At 37.3% G+C, this 15,283-nt stretch overlaps 1 protein-coding gene across 1 annotated transcript in view; it reads right to left on the bottom strand.

Annotated features, from left to right (window-relative positions):
* Window positions 1–1,371: 1,371 nt before the first annotated feature.
* Window positions 1,372–15,283, bottom strand: part of TDRP (testis development related protein) — a 28,816-nt gene continuing 14,904 nt past the window's right edge. The window contains exons 3-4 of the mRNA XM_062572972.1: window positions 6,904–7,007; window positions 1,372–4,565 (exon numbers count right to left, since the gene is read on the bottom strand). Coding sequence (XP_062428956.1) covers window positions 4,220–4,565; window positions 6,904–7,007 — 450 coding nt within the window. The 3' untranslated portion in view covers window positions 1,372–4,219. The remainder of the gene's footprint in view (window positions 4,566–6,903; window positions 7,008–15,283) is intronic.

The raw sequence follows: 15,283 nt of genomic DNA, 5'->3' as shown, positions 1-15,283 counted from the left end.
ATGAAAAGCTAGCATCTCCTTACACTCGATTTACTATTACATATTTTCTTATTATTGTCTATTACTATTTATATCATTTTTTAGTATTTTTCACACTATTACTTTATAGAAAAAAAATAAGAATTTTTCTGTTATTGTGCTGGTTGCATTTATGATAAACATGACTATCTCCTTTCAGTTTCTCAACTTTGTATTCTTGCCTTACCTGTTCAATTTCCTGTCTCTCATGGTACAAAGCACTCATGTTACAATAAATTTTTAAGAGACAGATGGACATACACTTAATGATACTAGCCCTTGCAAATTTTTATCACTGGTGACCAAGTCTTTTAGGAAATTGTTTATCTTCTTCATACCTCTGGTTTCATCTCTTAGATATCCGCATGTCAAGATCCAGCTAGCAGGCATCCAGGGAAAAAAAAAGTTTCAATGAGAACAATTTAGAAATGCAAAAAGCAGCCAAACATGTTGTTTTCAGACTTACTTTACAGAGATGGAAGACAGTTTTGTAATCTGACATTCATACACATTAACAAGCATTTCAAAAGTTTTTGAAGCAGAGATAAATGCCGAGCAGGATTCAGCTGGGTTGTGGGATTACCTGTGTCCAATTTTTGGCAGGTTCCTGGTCTAACCATGTTCTGGAAATCTGTGTCCCTCCACCTGCCTCCAGCTGCCCAGATAAGCACTCCACCCAGCTGGGCAGCAAAGGTATCTCTGCAGGTAACAAATAGGGTTCCCCTTGCCCCCCAAGTAACTGGTATGAATAAAAGTTTATTTCAGCTAATTCACACATTCAGATAAAAAGCATTTTGTTGGAACACTTCCCCTGTTAAGTCTGCTTAGACAACAACAAAGCCAGTAAACAAGAATGGAAGCATAGGAATCTGAAAATATGCTTTCTATATATGATCTACTGGCAACAGTAGCTGCCTCTGCACTTTCATCAAGGTCAAAAACATGGAGGTGTCACCTCGTTAGGGAGCCTGTGCATGCAAAAGCATTCCAGGGTCCCCAACATCACATGCAGCTAGTGAAATGTTTAGGGAAGAAGCTGCTCTGTACAAGCTTTCATAACAGCCAATAATTTTTTTAAAAAGAAATGTTTAAAACAATGGATACCAGTAAAACAAAATATTTGCAGTTTGTCAAAAAACAATATTTTTTCCCCAGATGATGCTTTAAATCTAGGATGTTACAGCTTCTGAGATGGCATGATTCACTTGAGTTCAGACAAACATACCCGTTGCTTCCTTGGATGTATTTTACAACAATGTAAGTAACAGAGGCACATAGACAGAAACAAATTCACATGAAAACAACAGAACCCCTCCATCCCCCCCCCCCCAAAAAAAAAAAGAAAAAGAGGCATTTCAGTTCAAACTAAGTCTTTATTCATATGGAAAATACTATTTTTTCTTTTTGCAAATGAGGCTAATAAATAAAAATACCCAGGGAGAATTTTTCTTAGAGTTAAGTGACTAGTTACAGCCACATGAAGCTTTTAATTCCCGTTAAAACCACACCAACAATCATGCAGATTGGCTACGAGAAAGCAATATAAACTATACTTTATTTTGTGCAATCTTATTATACAATCTTAATGCTATCTTCTTCTAAACCATTTCACAAAGATTGAAATGCAATTTCAAAACAAATATTAAGGGACATACTTTACATTTATTCCACATATGGAGTTGTGTATAGTTTCAGCCCATATATGTTTAATGTTATTAAGCATTTAAAGAAGGTAAAAGAAAAGAAGACCCCATTCTGAAAATTCAGACAAATAGGTTTATGAATGTAAGAGAAAGCTCACACCAGTGAGTTCTCAAAAGACAAATACATTACCAAAACAATAAATTATATTAAATTTAATAATGTTCATCCTTAAAACAGTTATTTCTGAGAAAAATATCACTTAAAAAGCACACCAAAACTTACATCGCTAAGAGTCAGACCTTAAGTATACACATCCCAATTTCCCACTTGGATGCCATTTTGTTTTATAATAGGCTTCAGCTTTGTAAGCATATTCTTTATCATAAATTTAAAAACAAATTGTAACATTTTGCAGTTAAGCTGTGCATCAAACACATCATCAAGGTGAGAAACAGGCACTTGACAGTATAATGTGCAAGGCAAAACCTTTACTGGTCACAGTATATATATAGTTACTTCAAGAGGAAAATTAAAAGTTCTCAGCCTATCTTTGAGTGTAAAATACTGAGGGTTGCTATTAGATCTTTTTCCAACAACCAAACTCTACACCTGCCTTAGAGGGTATTCCATAAGCTATAAAATGCAGCATACCTCACTCAAGAATAATAATTCTTTCCTATAAAGAACCTCAGCATACATACTGACCAAAGGCAAACATGGAGTTTTACTGGCAGACTAAGTGATGCAATATAAATGCTAACCCTTTCTCCTCTAGTAATGTATTTTTAAAATAATGTAATGCCGATTTTATAAAAGTTGTCAGCTTCAAAATCTTGTTTTATACCACAAAACACTGGTGATCTTTTATATAATTTAAAAACAATGTCTTTTAACATCCTACTAAAACAGGAAAAAACAAAAAACAACAACAACAAAAAAAAATCCAACAAAACCCCTCACTTTGCTACAGTTTCCATCCAGGCACATCTAGAAAGGAAACTCCAAAAAACAGCTATGTAGAAACTGTAAGCCAAATGATACATGAATCTGAAGAGAGGAGAAAGCGAGAGCTAAGAAAGGAGTAATGTGGCAGTAACAGAAACAAGCTCCAGGCTTAGAAGAAAACTGCATGCATCCCTTTTTGTTAGCGTAATCTTCTGGTAAAAATATGTTTACAAGATGTCCACTACATATAAAGGTATATGCTTTCTTGTAAAAATGTTGATTTTTGTCTGAAATGCTAATTTGATCTTCCTGTTGTACTAGCCATATTGTTAAGCAGTCAGCAAGTTTCAGTTCCATTACACCGGTTTAACAATCAGGTGAGAAAAGTCCTAGTGTTCATCTTTTAATGATTGATCTTCCCCCATGAATGTTAAAGTAGTACTTATATAGGTCATATAAACAAAATGGAAACTGGTTTTAGATCTGACATTGGCCACCCTGCTAGTGAGAGACAATATGCTAGAAAGAGGCACTTTTAGTATTCTATATACATTTCAAATTTCAAGTTCAACACTTTGCCCCCTTTTACCAAAAATGAAAATATCAGTAGCTAATAAGATAGAGCTTTATAATAAAAATGCTTCAGAAGTCATGTGCATGCACATACTTGCAATGGCTCAGTTATCCTGAATATGCCAGAGTATAATTCAATCACCGCTTACAGAAAAGAAAAGCCAAGCATTTATTGAACTAGGATCAGCTTTTGTAAAAATGAGAACATACACCCTTCCATAAGAAGTAACATACCCCTAGATTCAGGGCTACAGATTTTGAATACAGAGATGTTTCATGCTCCTTACTCACTGCTGCTTTCCAGATTTTCAGTAATTATTTACATTTACATTTTAATTTTTGGCATGACATGTCTCTTAAAAACTGAAAATTTTAGCTATGTCGAACAAAGTTCAGTATAAAAAAAAACTTTGGAAGACCCGTTTGACCTGAATCTTGGTGAAGTTGCTGTGATGGAAAAAATTACATTAGAGTAGTAGTTCCTCATTTTGTAGACAGTAGAGCACATTCTGGCAGTTGAGCATCTTGTGTGCACAAGCTGAAGCATATGCTGAGGCTGAAGATTTGGAAAACAGTGTACTAAGTATAAGCATTCTTCCTGCAAGCTACAGATCAGTATTCTTATTAAAAAAGGGACAGCATCAAAACTAAAATTTTGAGTGACCCTCAAATACCAGAAGAAAAACCCAGGACCTCAAGCTAGTGGAAGTTCCTACATAAGGCAGTCAAATTTACAACCAGTGTATACATTCACTAAGGAATTACATTTTTTTGGTAAAACCAACAATCCAACGTACTGCAGATTCTGAATGTGAAATATAGGCACAAAATAGATTCTCTACTTTTTTCAGTGTGGAAAACAGATATTTAACAATGTAATAAGAAAATTCACTATCAGGTGAGCAAAAATTTTTAACAATCTGAATAAAACAAAGTACTGTATAAAGGTGCAATATTGAGCAGATTTGATTTTGGTTTAAACGTACAAGTAAATCATGGAACCTTTTTCTTATTTATAAAGTATTTCACATTACCAGTATCATTCTAGTTCTTCCCAGTTGTCAGTCAGGTTACCTTTGCTCTGCCGTCTAATACTAACCAGCTTTCCAGCTGATCTGATACTCCACCTGGAACTGTTTCCTGAGCTGGCCAGGTTTGTATATTTTGTGGAGCCTTTGGTTTCATCTTCCCAGCCTGACCAGGCTGTACAGTCACTTAAAGTATTTGCTGCATCACTGGTAGAGTCAGCAGCAGTGATCTGTGGTGGTTCCCATCCCTCAATCTCATCTGGTTTCCTAGATTGAACATTCTGTTTTATCACCAAACTGTCCCAAAAACCTGGCTTCTTTTCTGACTTCATCTCGTCCTTTAATTTTAGGTTTGTTCTAGAAAAATAACAGTGATGAGGCAATTATTAAAATTTCCTGAATTTCATTGTCAAATAATGTAATTTCTTAATTTAACAGCCAATGTACTAGTTATTAATAAATTTATTATGTTTTATACTAAGAAACCTTAAAATTTTGCTCAACAAAAAAGCAGCATCTTAAACATGAATTTTATCCAAAGCTATGTCTACATGTTCACTAATGAAAAAAGTCAGACTATCATTCTGTGATAGCACATACCTGGGATCCATTACTATCAATGTCAGGAAAAACTTCTTGTACTTGTACACTTAGCGTAGAATGTTGCAGTGATGAATAGAGGTAGATTGATTATGACCATCTGCTGTTATACAGCCGCTCCCCCCCCCCCCACCATGAATTACACAGAACAGCCTTTGGAAGCATACTAAGTATTTTAGCATGCATTAGAACAATTTAGGACTTAAAAAAAACAACCAACAAACCAACCTAGGATAGTTGAAGGATTATGCAAGAATTTTGTGTGCCACTAGCTTTAACATTCACTTACTATTTTTGTCAGTTTCTCATACCAGTTATCATGTTGCCAAGTTTTAACTTATACCCTAAAATATTTGATATACATTATTACCATTTTATGGATTCCATTTTGTTCTTAAGAAAAGATCTGAATGATATTTTGACAACAGTAGTTTCATATTTCTGATGAAAACAAACAAAATCTCCCTCCTCCAAAAAACAAGAAAACAAGCAGTGTGTAATCTAGTGTTTCTCTGACAGAGATAAAGGATATTCATAATATTCTTAACCCACTACGAATCTTCAATCTGAATTAATTTGCATTTTCAGGGCACAGCACTTAAAACACAGAATGTCAAATGTTTATGCCTAAGCATATATACAAGCTTATATACGTAATCAGCTAACAAGACACAAGGAAGAGTGGATACCAGAGTGGCACACAAACTTCAGGATTCAATAAGCTAAACAGCAAACTCAAAGCACTATCTGCTACAAGCACACAAAATCCCTTGACAAATAATAATAATAATAAAAAAAACACCAACCACTGAAATTCTTTGAATATTTGTATTGAAAGAGCTCTTTCTCATTAAGGAAAGTTTGAAATAAGCAACTTGACATTACTGTATTTAAATGGAAATAACTGAACCAATACCTTTAAAATGATTTTTCTTTTACTCAATTTGGAATCTAAGAGTAGATTTTCCAGAATTTTCAGGGTCACAGAATCCAAACACTTTCCTTGTGTTTTGTGGCTAGAGGACTTTACAAGTTTCACTCTTCTTTAAAGTAAAAAACATGGGATATGATTATAGAGGAAAAATCCAAGCTTAAAATATATACAATTTTCATAGTAGTACTAAAATAGCTTTCCACATTTGTGGTAATTCAATTTCAGATTGCATGTACTCTCATCACAAGTTAAAAGCTATGCAAACAGCAGGCCAACAGAAACAGCAGCATCAACAGGTGAGTCTAAACTTAAACTGAAGTCTTCTGTTCTTATATTTCAGCATCAATTGCAAAGAATCTTTAAAGCAAATCAGAGTTTTAATAACACCCATGCAATGGGACAGCTGGGGATACAATGTAGTTGATAACTTTTTGCAAGTTCTATTAAACAGGCTCAAAATGAAATGGAAATGTATTTATATATAAACACCTTCTTCGATGTAAAATGGAAATGAAACATACTAAAGCAAGCCTTATCAAAGTTTACATTTCACTTCAACAGCTATACTGATAGATAGCTCATTTTTTCCTGTTTGTAACCAAGGTAACTATCCTGGTAAAATCTACATATACCTGTTATAGTATCTCTTCCTAGGATAGAACAATTTTCTGAACAGAGTAGTCTAACTATACCGGTAGATAAACTGTTACAAGCAAACACTTCAGTTCTAACAGGGAAGATACTGGTACAGCTACACTGCTTAACCCTTTTAGGTGTTGGTAAGATCTCAAAGGAGAGACTAAAGCATGTAGAAAGTGATTCCTAAACTTGACCATGATTTATCTTTCAGAGTAGAGGGGAAGACTTTGCTTCAGAAACCTTTACTACTTCTCCACAATAAAAAAAATTATGCAGCTAAATTCCCTTCTCTTCCTGACACAAAAAAAATCCTCAATAACTGTCCTTGCTAGTATAGCACGCATTATTCATTTTAAGTTCAAAGCATAAATAATTTTAAAATAGACATAAACCTTTCCATACGATTCAAGTTCCCATCACTGAAGCTCTGTTGCTTTTCAGAGTCTACCATCTCTACCTGGCACAAAATATTTCCTATTCCAGTTTACATATTTTCTATAGCACATACTCAGTTTTACTCACCCTTTGGATTTTGGAGACTTGCATCCTGCCAACAATTGCTGTTCATCATCTTTATTGAACATAGATGTCACTTCCTTCCAACCCCGGAAACTTGCACCTTGAACCTAGATAGAGAATTAAAAATAGTCATTAACATCTATTACATACTTAGGAGCACAGAGTACAGCCTGGCTGTACTGACTAGTTGGGTGGCTGGCTGGCAGCCTCTCCTGCTCTGCAGCTGTGGACACAGAGGCCCTATAAGTCTGCAGAAGATAGCAACATTTTGAAAGTATGTGGGTTGGGTTACAGCATCAAGAAGCATTTCCTGCTGAGCAAAGCTCACAAACCCTTGCCAATGCTCTGCTGGCAAGTGATGCCAACAGTGCAGCTGGGCTCCTGGACACACATCTGCAGGTAGGAGCTGCTGGCTTGTTTGATCTATCGCACGTAAGATAACAGACGTGGGGCATCTACATAGTTTGGGGCATCTACATAGTTTGAAAAGTAATCTCAGGAGGCTACTAGGTCTCAGGGGAGAGAAATTAAATGAAAAGGCATTACTAGAAAAAGAGGCCGCAACAGCAAGACATCTGGCCAAACCAGAAACTCTGCAGATTTAAACTGCTTTGGAAGCAGCACTTATTGTTCCTGCTTTTAACTCACTACAGCTATTTCTTGTGGCCCCTGCAAGCAATGGGGGATGGCAAGAGGGCTAGCCCAGCAGTGAGGTAAAACATGAGGCACTGGAGCATTACAGCATGCTCGCTTTAACTTCACTGGGACAGTTAAACGCTTAGCATAAAAAGACTTTCAACATAATTAAAGGTTTGATTATCTTCCCTCAGAGTGAAGAAACACCTATTGATTAATTTTCTTCTAAGAGCATGCTTAGGGACTTTATAACAGGAATAGGTGCATGTGTGCACAGCACAGAACAGAAAAGCATTGTTCATTCTTGCAGGATCTAATAAGAATAGCACAGCGATTCTATCAGTGTTGCTAGATTACATTAAATATACATGATACACTATGGAAAATAATAGACAATCAAAATTAAGTTATAGTTGTCAACATAGGTAAAGGCTAATTTATTATCTGTCATGCCTCATCCTTTCTGCAGAACTCATTGGTGAAAATTAATTAAAACAAACTTCAAATTCATACTAATTAGAGAATATAACTGATATGCCCACAAGGCCCTGAAACATTTGTTTGAAATGATCACCTACAAATTGAATACCAGACAGGAAATTACTGGTACCACTAACTCCTCAGCTTACAAATACCCACAGCTTTTGTAATTTAAAGGAGTGAAACAGTGCCCTCATTACTGCGTGCCAGTCACAGCAGGTTTCTATCTCATGTTCTTCTATTCCAGTGTGTCCTACACCTCCACTTCTCACCTTCCTCACCCATAACTGAATAGTCTCAGCTGTCAGACTCAGGAACCACAACAAAAGTCCATTTACGACCAGGAGCAAAGTCTAAGCCAGACCTCTCCTATCACTTTTAATTCATTTTGGTTAGATGCAGACACTTGAATCCAGACTAGGCAGAGCAAATTCTACTTTCATTCCCAATGTATGGCCAGACAAGGTACAAAAACAGCCAAGTTCACTGCAACCTCTGCAACTACTCTGCTCACTTCTTCCTAAACCTGCTCCTAATCTTACCATACATCACAGCATTCCTCTAAACTTTGCAAGGAAAGCAACAACTTCTATAGGTATTTTTCACTATGAGAATAAAGTGAGCACAGATTATAATAAACACTCATGTTTAAATTAAACATACGCTTTCTATTTTTAGTTTTGTAAAAATAAATTTTATATATATAATAGCTAACATCAACTTTGTATGCCTGTGGTATATTCACTATACCTATGTCATAAAAGGCTGGTTCCGTCTATAGGACCAAAACAAAAACAGACAAGCTGTGGATAATACTATCAAACAAAAAATCTCTATATACCAAGTCTTTGTGCTTAAACTATCAGCCTCCATAAGCTGTACTCAATATTTAATGCAACCATGGTATAAAAAATGGCCTAATATCTTAATTTTAGCCTTAAATGCCTAATCCTGTTATCTTTTTCTGCTGCTCAGTTAAATTCTGTACCATGTTTAACATGATGATTTTATTACTCTGTCTTGGATTCTTCTCACTGCAAAAGTAGCTCATCTACAACAAACACCCTCCCCAAAAAAGAACCTCCAACGCATCAACTCTTGACTGTTCAAAAGCAGAATTTCTTGAAAGTAGAATAGTATGCTTTATTTAAAGTGGCAGGCTCTAAAAGTACTTAAAAAAAAATCCTTCCATTATAGGAGACTGAAAGAAACCTTTATGCAATAGGTGTAATCCATAACAGCAGAATGACTTTGCAGCATCCAGCTGGGAAGAAAAAGAAGTGTGTAGGGGGGAAATGAACTTCTGTCACCATAGGCAAATCCACAATTAAAAACAGCACATAACAAGTCTTACTGTCTTAATCCTTTAGGCCTGTAAACTAGAAAAAGACAAAAATATACTTCAGCAATCTAATCTTTATACAAGCTTATCTTTCTTCACTAATGATGGTTCATCAAGCCATTGCCACATAACAAACCTGCAGATTAAAAACAAAAAAGCCTGTCATTGATTTTTGGCTAGCAATTTAATACAGACAACTAGCCTAACTTAAATTACACGTGCTCTTTATACATACACTTACTTATAATCTAAAAAATAATATACCTACACACACTTTTTAATCTAGAAAATGATACATATTTAACCTATAAAACTCTAACTTCCGCTGCATTGTTTTGAATACTCTTTCAGCAATTCTCCAGCCAAAAATAGACAAAAAACATCTTATAATAAAATTCCATTCATATCTAGCCAAAAGAAAGCATGATATTTGGAGAACTTAAATTTTTAAATATCTAAAGTTAAAAATGCAAAAGTTCTAAATCTCATGCTGATTTACAGATATTAGAAAATGACTGTTCAATGTCAAGCAGATAAATATGTGCAATTCTGCAGATAAAAAAAAAAATCACAAAAGGCTGACTGTGCACTCTTTCTACCTGTGTGTAAATCAGTAACTACATACAAGATCATGTATTAATCCATTGACATGTACCAATTTACATTTTCATGAAGCAGTACTCCCACAATGAATCCATGTGTTTAGCAGATACATAGCAAAAGTTAAAAAAGAAAGAAAGAAAGAAACCTGCTAGTGTTAACTGATTTACTATTCTACCAACTCTCCTGAATGTAAACATAAACTAAGCCTTTATGATACTTCACCATTTCACTTCAACCATTTACTTGGTTCACCCCCCTCCCCCCCCCCCCCAAAAAAAGATGCCAGATTGATGTACATAAGAGCAATGTCCAAGTAGAATATATTTTGCTAATGTGTGTAAAGCCCATTTTGTAAAGGCTTGTGGATATTAAGTGGACTGGGCTGAAAGAAAGAGTGAAGCTAAACCAGGATCTCCACCTACCACGTTCAAGCCTCTGCTCCTGCATCGGATAGTACCTGCATTGAGCCCCTGAACCCTCCCTTGACTCAGCTGGAGAGTAGTGGACAGCTCGCACTTGTTAGCCTTCTCAGCAGCACCATACTTAGAAATATAAACCTTAACAAAGGAAAAGGTCAAGTACTTCTTTCCTAGTTCAGGAAGCTTTTCTCTAACCACTGAACTATTTTTTAAGACAATGTTCTCTTTCTTTTTGATTATGTCTTTATGACTCATGTTACTCTGTCACTGATTAAAGACAAAAACCCAAGTTCCCTATGCCCTCCCCAGAAAACTCCCAGCTTACTGTAGTTATGTATTTCTCTTCAATTTTAAAATTTAGAACCTAGACAAATGCCACCTACATGTGCAATGCCACCAAGAATGCAGTTGCAGCAGCTACAAGTGTAACTGCTGGTAGTTACAACTCAGGAAAGAGATCTTAAGTTGCTATTCTCCAAGATCACCAGCCTAACATGTAGCAGCAGTAGGTAAAAAGCCAAGAAAGTGCTGGGCACCATCAGCAGGAGTAAGGGACCAAGACAGAAAGCATCATGTTGCCACTAAGTGAACTCCTGCAGCTGCCAACAGTTCAGTACTGTTCGGAGTTTCGATTGTCCACATCCCCAGAAGAATGCAGTACAACTGGAAAAGATAGAGAGGGAATACTAAAATTATCAAGGGGTAGAGCAGCAGCAGTATGAGGAAAGACTAAGATGACTGACATTCTTTAGTCTGGGAAGGGAGAAGCCAGAAGGGTTATGACTGACTTATACAAAAATCACAAAGGTAGCAAATAAGCTGAATGTGGTTCACGAAATCCCATAATAAAAGAACTAGGATGTACCCAAAGAAACTAAGAGAAGATTTAAACCAGGCAGAAGTGCTTATTTACACACCACAAGAAATTCTGTATCTTCCTTCTGCAAAGAAGTAAGGAGTACCACCAAATTCAAACCAGCACTAGACAGATTCCCAGACAGCAGGTTCATAAACAGATACCCTCTAAATAGAGGGTATCCTCTATATCCCAAAACAGTAATTCCTAGTGTTAGAAGAACAAGTTAAAAGAAGTGGCCAAAATACACTCTCCTTAAAAAGCATCTCCTATTGCAATGATCAAAGACAGAATATGAGGCTAGATGATGGACCTGTATCTGATTCAGTAGGGAATTTCTTATGCTCTTACAGAGCATGTGGAAAAAAAGCTCAGACTCCAGAACACTTAGCTTCCTTGCAATGGATGTCAAATTAAGGTGAGTAAGCAAAGAAGAAACTATATTTTGGTTAGCTGACTCCCCTCCACACAAAGAGAATTACTTATATAAAGAGACTGAGGTTATTCAAAACATGAAATTGCATTACTGATACAGTCTTAGACCATCAAACCACTTGTAGAAATTCCACATTTCATTTTTAAGATTTAACTGTCTACACAAAATTCAAGAGTACTATACCTAAAAATTTTCAAAGAAAGATCTACATACACAGAACCACAAAATAGTTGGGGTTGGAAGGGCCCTCTGGAGAGCATCTAGTCCAACTCCCTGCTCAAAAACGATCAGCTACAGAAGGTTCCCTGGACCATGTCCAGTCAAGTTTTGACTACTGCCAAGGACAGGGAGTCCATAACCTCTCTGGGCAACCTGTTCCAGTGCTCAGACACCCTCACAGCGAAAAAGTGTTTTCTTCTGTTCAAGAAGATTCCTTCTCTGCAAAGCCACTTTCCAGCTGACTGGCCCTCAGCCTGAACTGCTGCCACGGTAATTCCTCCTCAGATGCAGGACTTTGCACTTCCCTTCGCTGAATTTCATTTTAAACACTATTGGTCCTAATATCGAGCCCTGGGGGGGTTAATCACTAGTGACTGGCCTGCAGCTGAACTTCATGGTGCTGATCACAACTCTTTTAGGCCAGCATTTCAGCCAGTTATCAGTCCACCTCACTGTCCACTTATCTAGTCCGTACCTCATGTTTCTCTGAGGATGTAATGGGTGACAGCACTGAAAGCCTTAATAAAGTCAAGGTAAACAACACCCCTGGTCTCCCTTCAGTAAGTCAATCATCTCATCATAGAAGGTTGGTCAGGCATGATTCCCCTTTAGAAAGCCATGCTGACAACCCTCAGTCATCTTCTTGTCATTCATATGTTTGGCAATGGTTTCCAGGATTATTTGCTCTGTCATCTGCCCAGCTGCGAGACCAACCAGGCAGCAGTTGCCAGGATCCTCCTTCTTGCCTTTCCTGAAGATAGGGTTTACAATTTCTGTCTTCTAGTCCTCAGAAACTGCCCATGATTGCCATGACCTTTCAAAGATTACGAGTGACCTTGCAATGACATTGGCCAGCTCCCTCAGCACTCATCAGCACACCCCATCACGTCCCAGGACCTGTGTATGTCCAATCCATTTAATGGTCCATAATCTGATTCTCCTGCACTGACAGCAAGTCTTGCTCCAGACTTTCCCATTGATCCCAGGGACCTGGGATACCTGAAGACTGGTCTTACCAGGAAAGACTAAGGCAAAGACTGTATTCAGGACCTCAGCCTTCTCCTTGTCCTTTGTGACCAGATCTCCAAACCCATTCAGCATGGGGTTCCACATTTTCCCTGGTCTTCCCTTTGCTGCTGCCATACCTGTAAGAAACCTTTCTTGCTCTTCACTTCCCTCACCAAATTCAGCTCCATGATGGGCTTTCCTAACCCCATCCCTACATGCTCAGATGGCATCTCTATATTCTCCCATGTCACTTGTGCCAGCTTCCATCTCTCATGCTTTCTTTTTATATCTGAGTTTAGGCAGGAGCTCCTTGGTCATCAACACAGGTCTCCTGGCTCTTTTGCTTGTTTTCCTACTCATCCAGATGGACCACTCTTGAGCTTGGAGGAAGTGACCCTCGGGGGGGGGGGGGGGGGAGGGAGGGAAGGGAAGCTGACTGACACCACTAGAATATATTCAAAAAGCTTTTTTAAAAAATCAAGTGAGATGACCACAAGCAACTGAAAAGATGAGAGAGAGCACTACTAAGAAGGACTAGAATTCTAGTACCACACGTTGCAAAATTCAGACCTTTAGGAGGCTTTACTGGATGCTGCAGTCTACGAATTTTCAAAATGCCTATGAGAAATAAATCAGAGGCTTTTCAATATTATATCAGGTAGGACTGTGGACACCTAACTGGTCTCATGCTTGTTTGACTACGACAGCAGGGAGCATCCCTATCAGAACAGCCATTAATAAGCTTTCTCCCCATCTTCCATTTCAGATGTTTAAAAGGTTGTGCAGTAGTGTCCTCTGCAATCACCTGAAAAAAAAACCTGCAGAAGTAAAATACATATATATACATACAGATATAATGAATCAATCAACTAGCAGATTACTGAAAAAACATCATTTGTCCTAACAGGCATTCAAAGATCTCAAGTCCTGAGCATAGATCCCACTTCAGCAGATTAAATTCCTATTTGTAAGTACTCTACTCCTCCACCGTGAAAAAAACTGCCATTTAATTATCATACCTTCTGAAACTGGTAGCACAAGTAGTCACTTCCAGAACATCATGTGAAGGACATAGTCTATCCCTAGTAAAACTGTCTGCTGTTTCTCCCTCTCACTCCCATTTCCTCTGCTTTGATGATGCTTCCAGTATCAGTGTCCATCTGTCAGACTGATTCTTGAGGATAAGTTCCGCAAGAAGGTAGGATCTGGCTTACCAGATATCCCTGCTGAAAGGGGCTGTCCCAATCCATCAGCTCCTCACACTTACACTGCTTTCCTTACGCCATGCTCTTGTATTTGTGTTAATTAAAGGATGTCAGAATTGGACAACCACCACAGACTGTGGAAGTCAGAGGCAACGTCATCTTTTCTGTGGCAATAATCGTTTATCAAGTCAAGCACCCTCTGAAGTTTGAAGTTCTCTAACCACTTTCTTCTATACAGCCTTGTACATATAGCACAGCTTCTCTCAATTCACCTCCTGAGCCTCATTCTATAAACTCAGTCCTTAACAGTATGAGTTTTCTGCTTTGTTGCTATACTGATTCAAACGATTTAACTGCATACAAACTGCATATATTGACTATAATTCTTTCCTTCTTTAGATAAAATCAGGAAACAAATGTCTACCGACAACCCACTTTGAATGTAAGTGCCTCAGAGAAGGACACCTCCTCTTAGGTTCAGAAGCCTACCAACTTGAGAAGGATTACTACAAATAGCTGACTTTAGGTATACTAGTCTTCTCCACATCAATGAATTCTGATTATTCATATAATTCTAAGCTTCCTATACTGGCAGGCACCCTTATCAGGTAATGAACGAACAACTGAAAAGCCTGCCAAAAGCCAATAAAGCATCACTGACAATTTTACTGTTGAAGGCACATAATTCACCATGAGAGCTCTACCAGTGGGCAAAAATATTCATGAAAAATGGAACATACACTAGAAATCACAGCTAAATGATAACCATCTGGGAATTCTAGCAGTTGGTTATATACTAAAAGAGTAAGTCCCTTCTAAAAACAAACTGAAAACTTATGTCACAAAACTAATATACATAGATATAGATGAACATATACTAAAGAGAAAGACTACTTGTAAATTTAACTGATAAAGTGGATGTGATTAATGTATGCTAACACTTTATCAAGGCTAAAAGAACCAGCACAAAATTAAATTTATTCAAAGAATAATATCAAGGAATTGAGGAGAATGTTACATATACATGATAAACAGTTAATGTTTCAAAGCAAGAGGTTAGAGTGCATTGGAATATTACTTTAACTAAAATGGTATTGCTTTCTATCTGAGAAACTACTGATAGTTCGGATACATTCTGGTTAAATTTTGCTGCTTCCCAACTGCCTGACCAGCAGGGCC

Source organism: Rhea pennata, chromosome 3, assembly GCF_028389875.1.
Source record: "Rhea pennata isolate bPtePen1 chromosome 3, bPtePen1.pri, whole genome shotgun sequence".
Taxonomy (NCBI): domain Eukaryota; kingdom Metazoa; phylum Chordata; class Aves; order Rheiformes; family Rheidae; genus Rhea; species Rhea pennata.
Note: the sequence above shows the minus strand (reverse complement) of the source record. Positions and strands in the feature narration are given on the sequence as shown.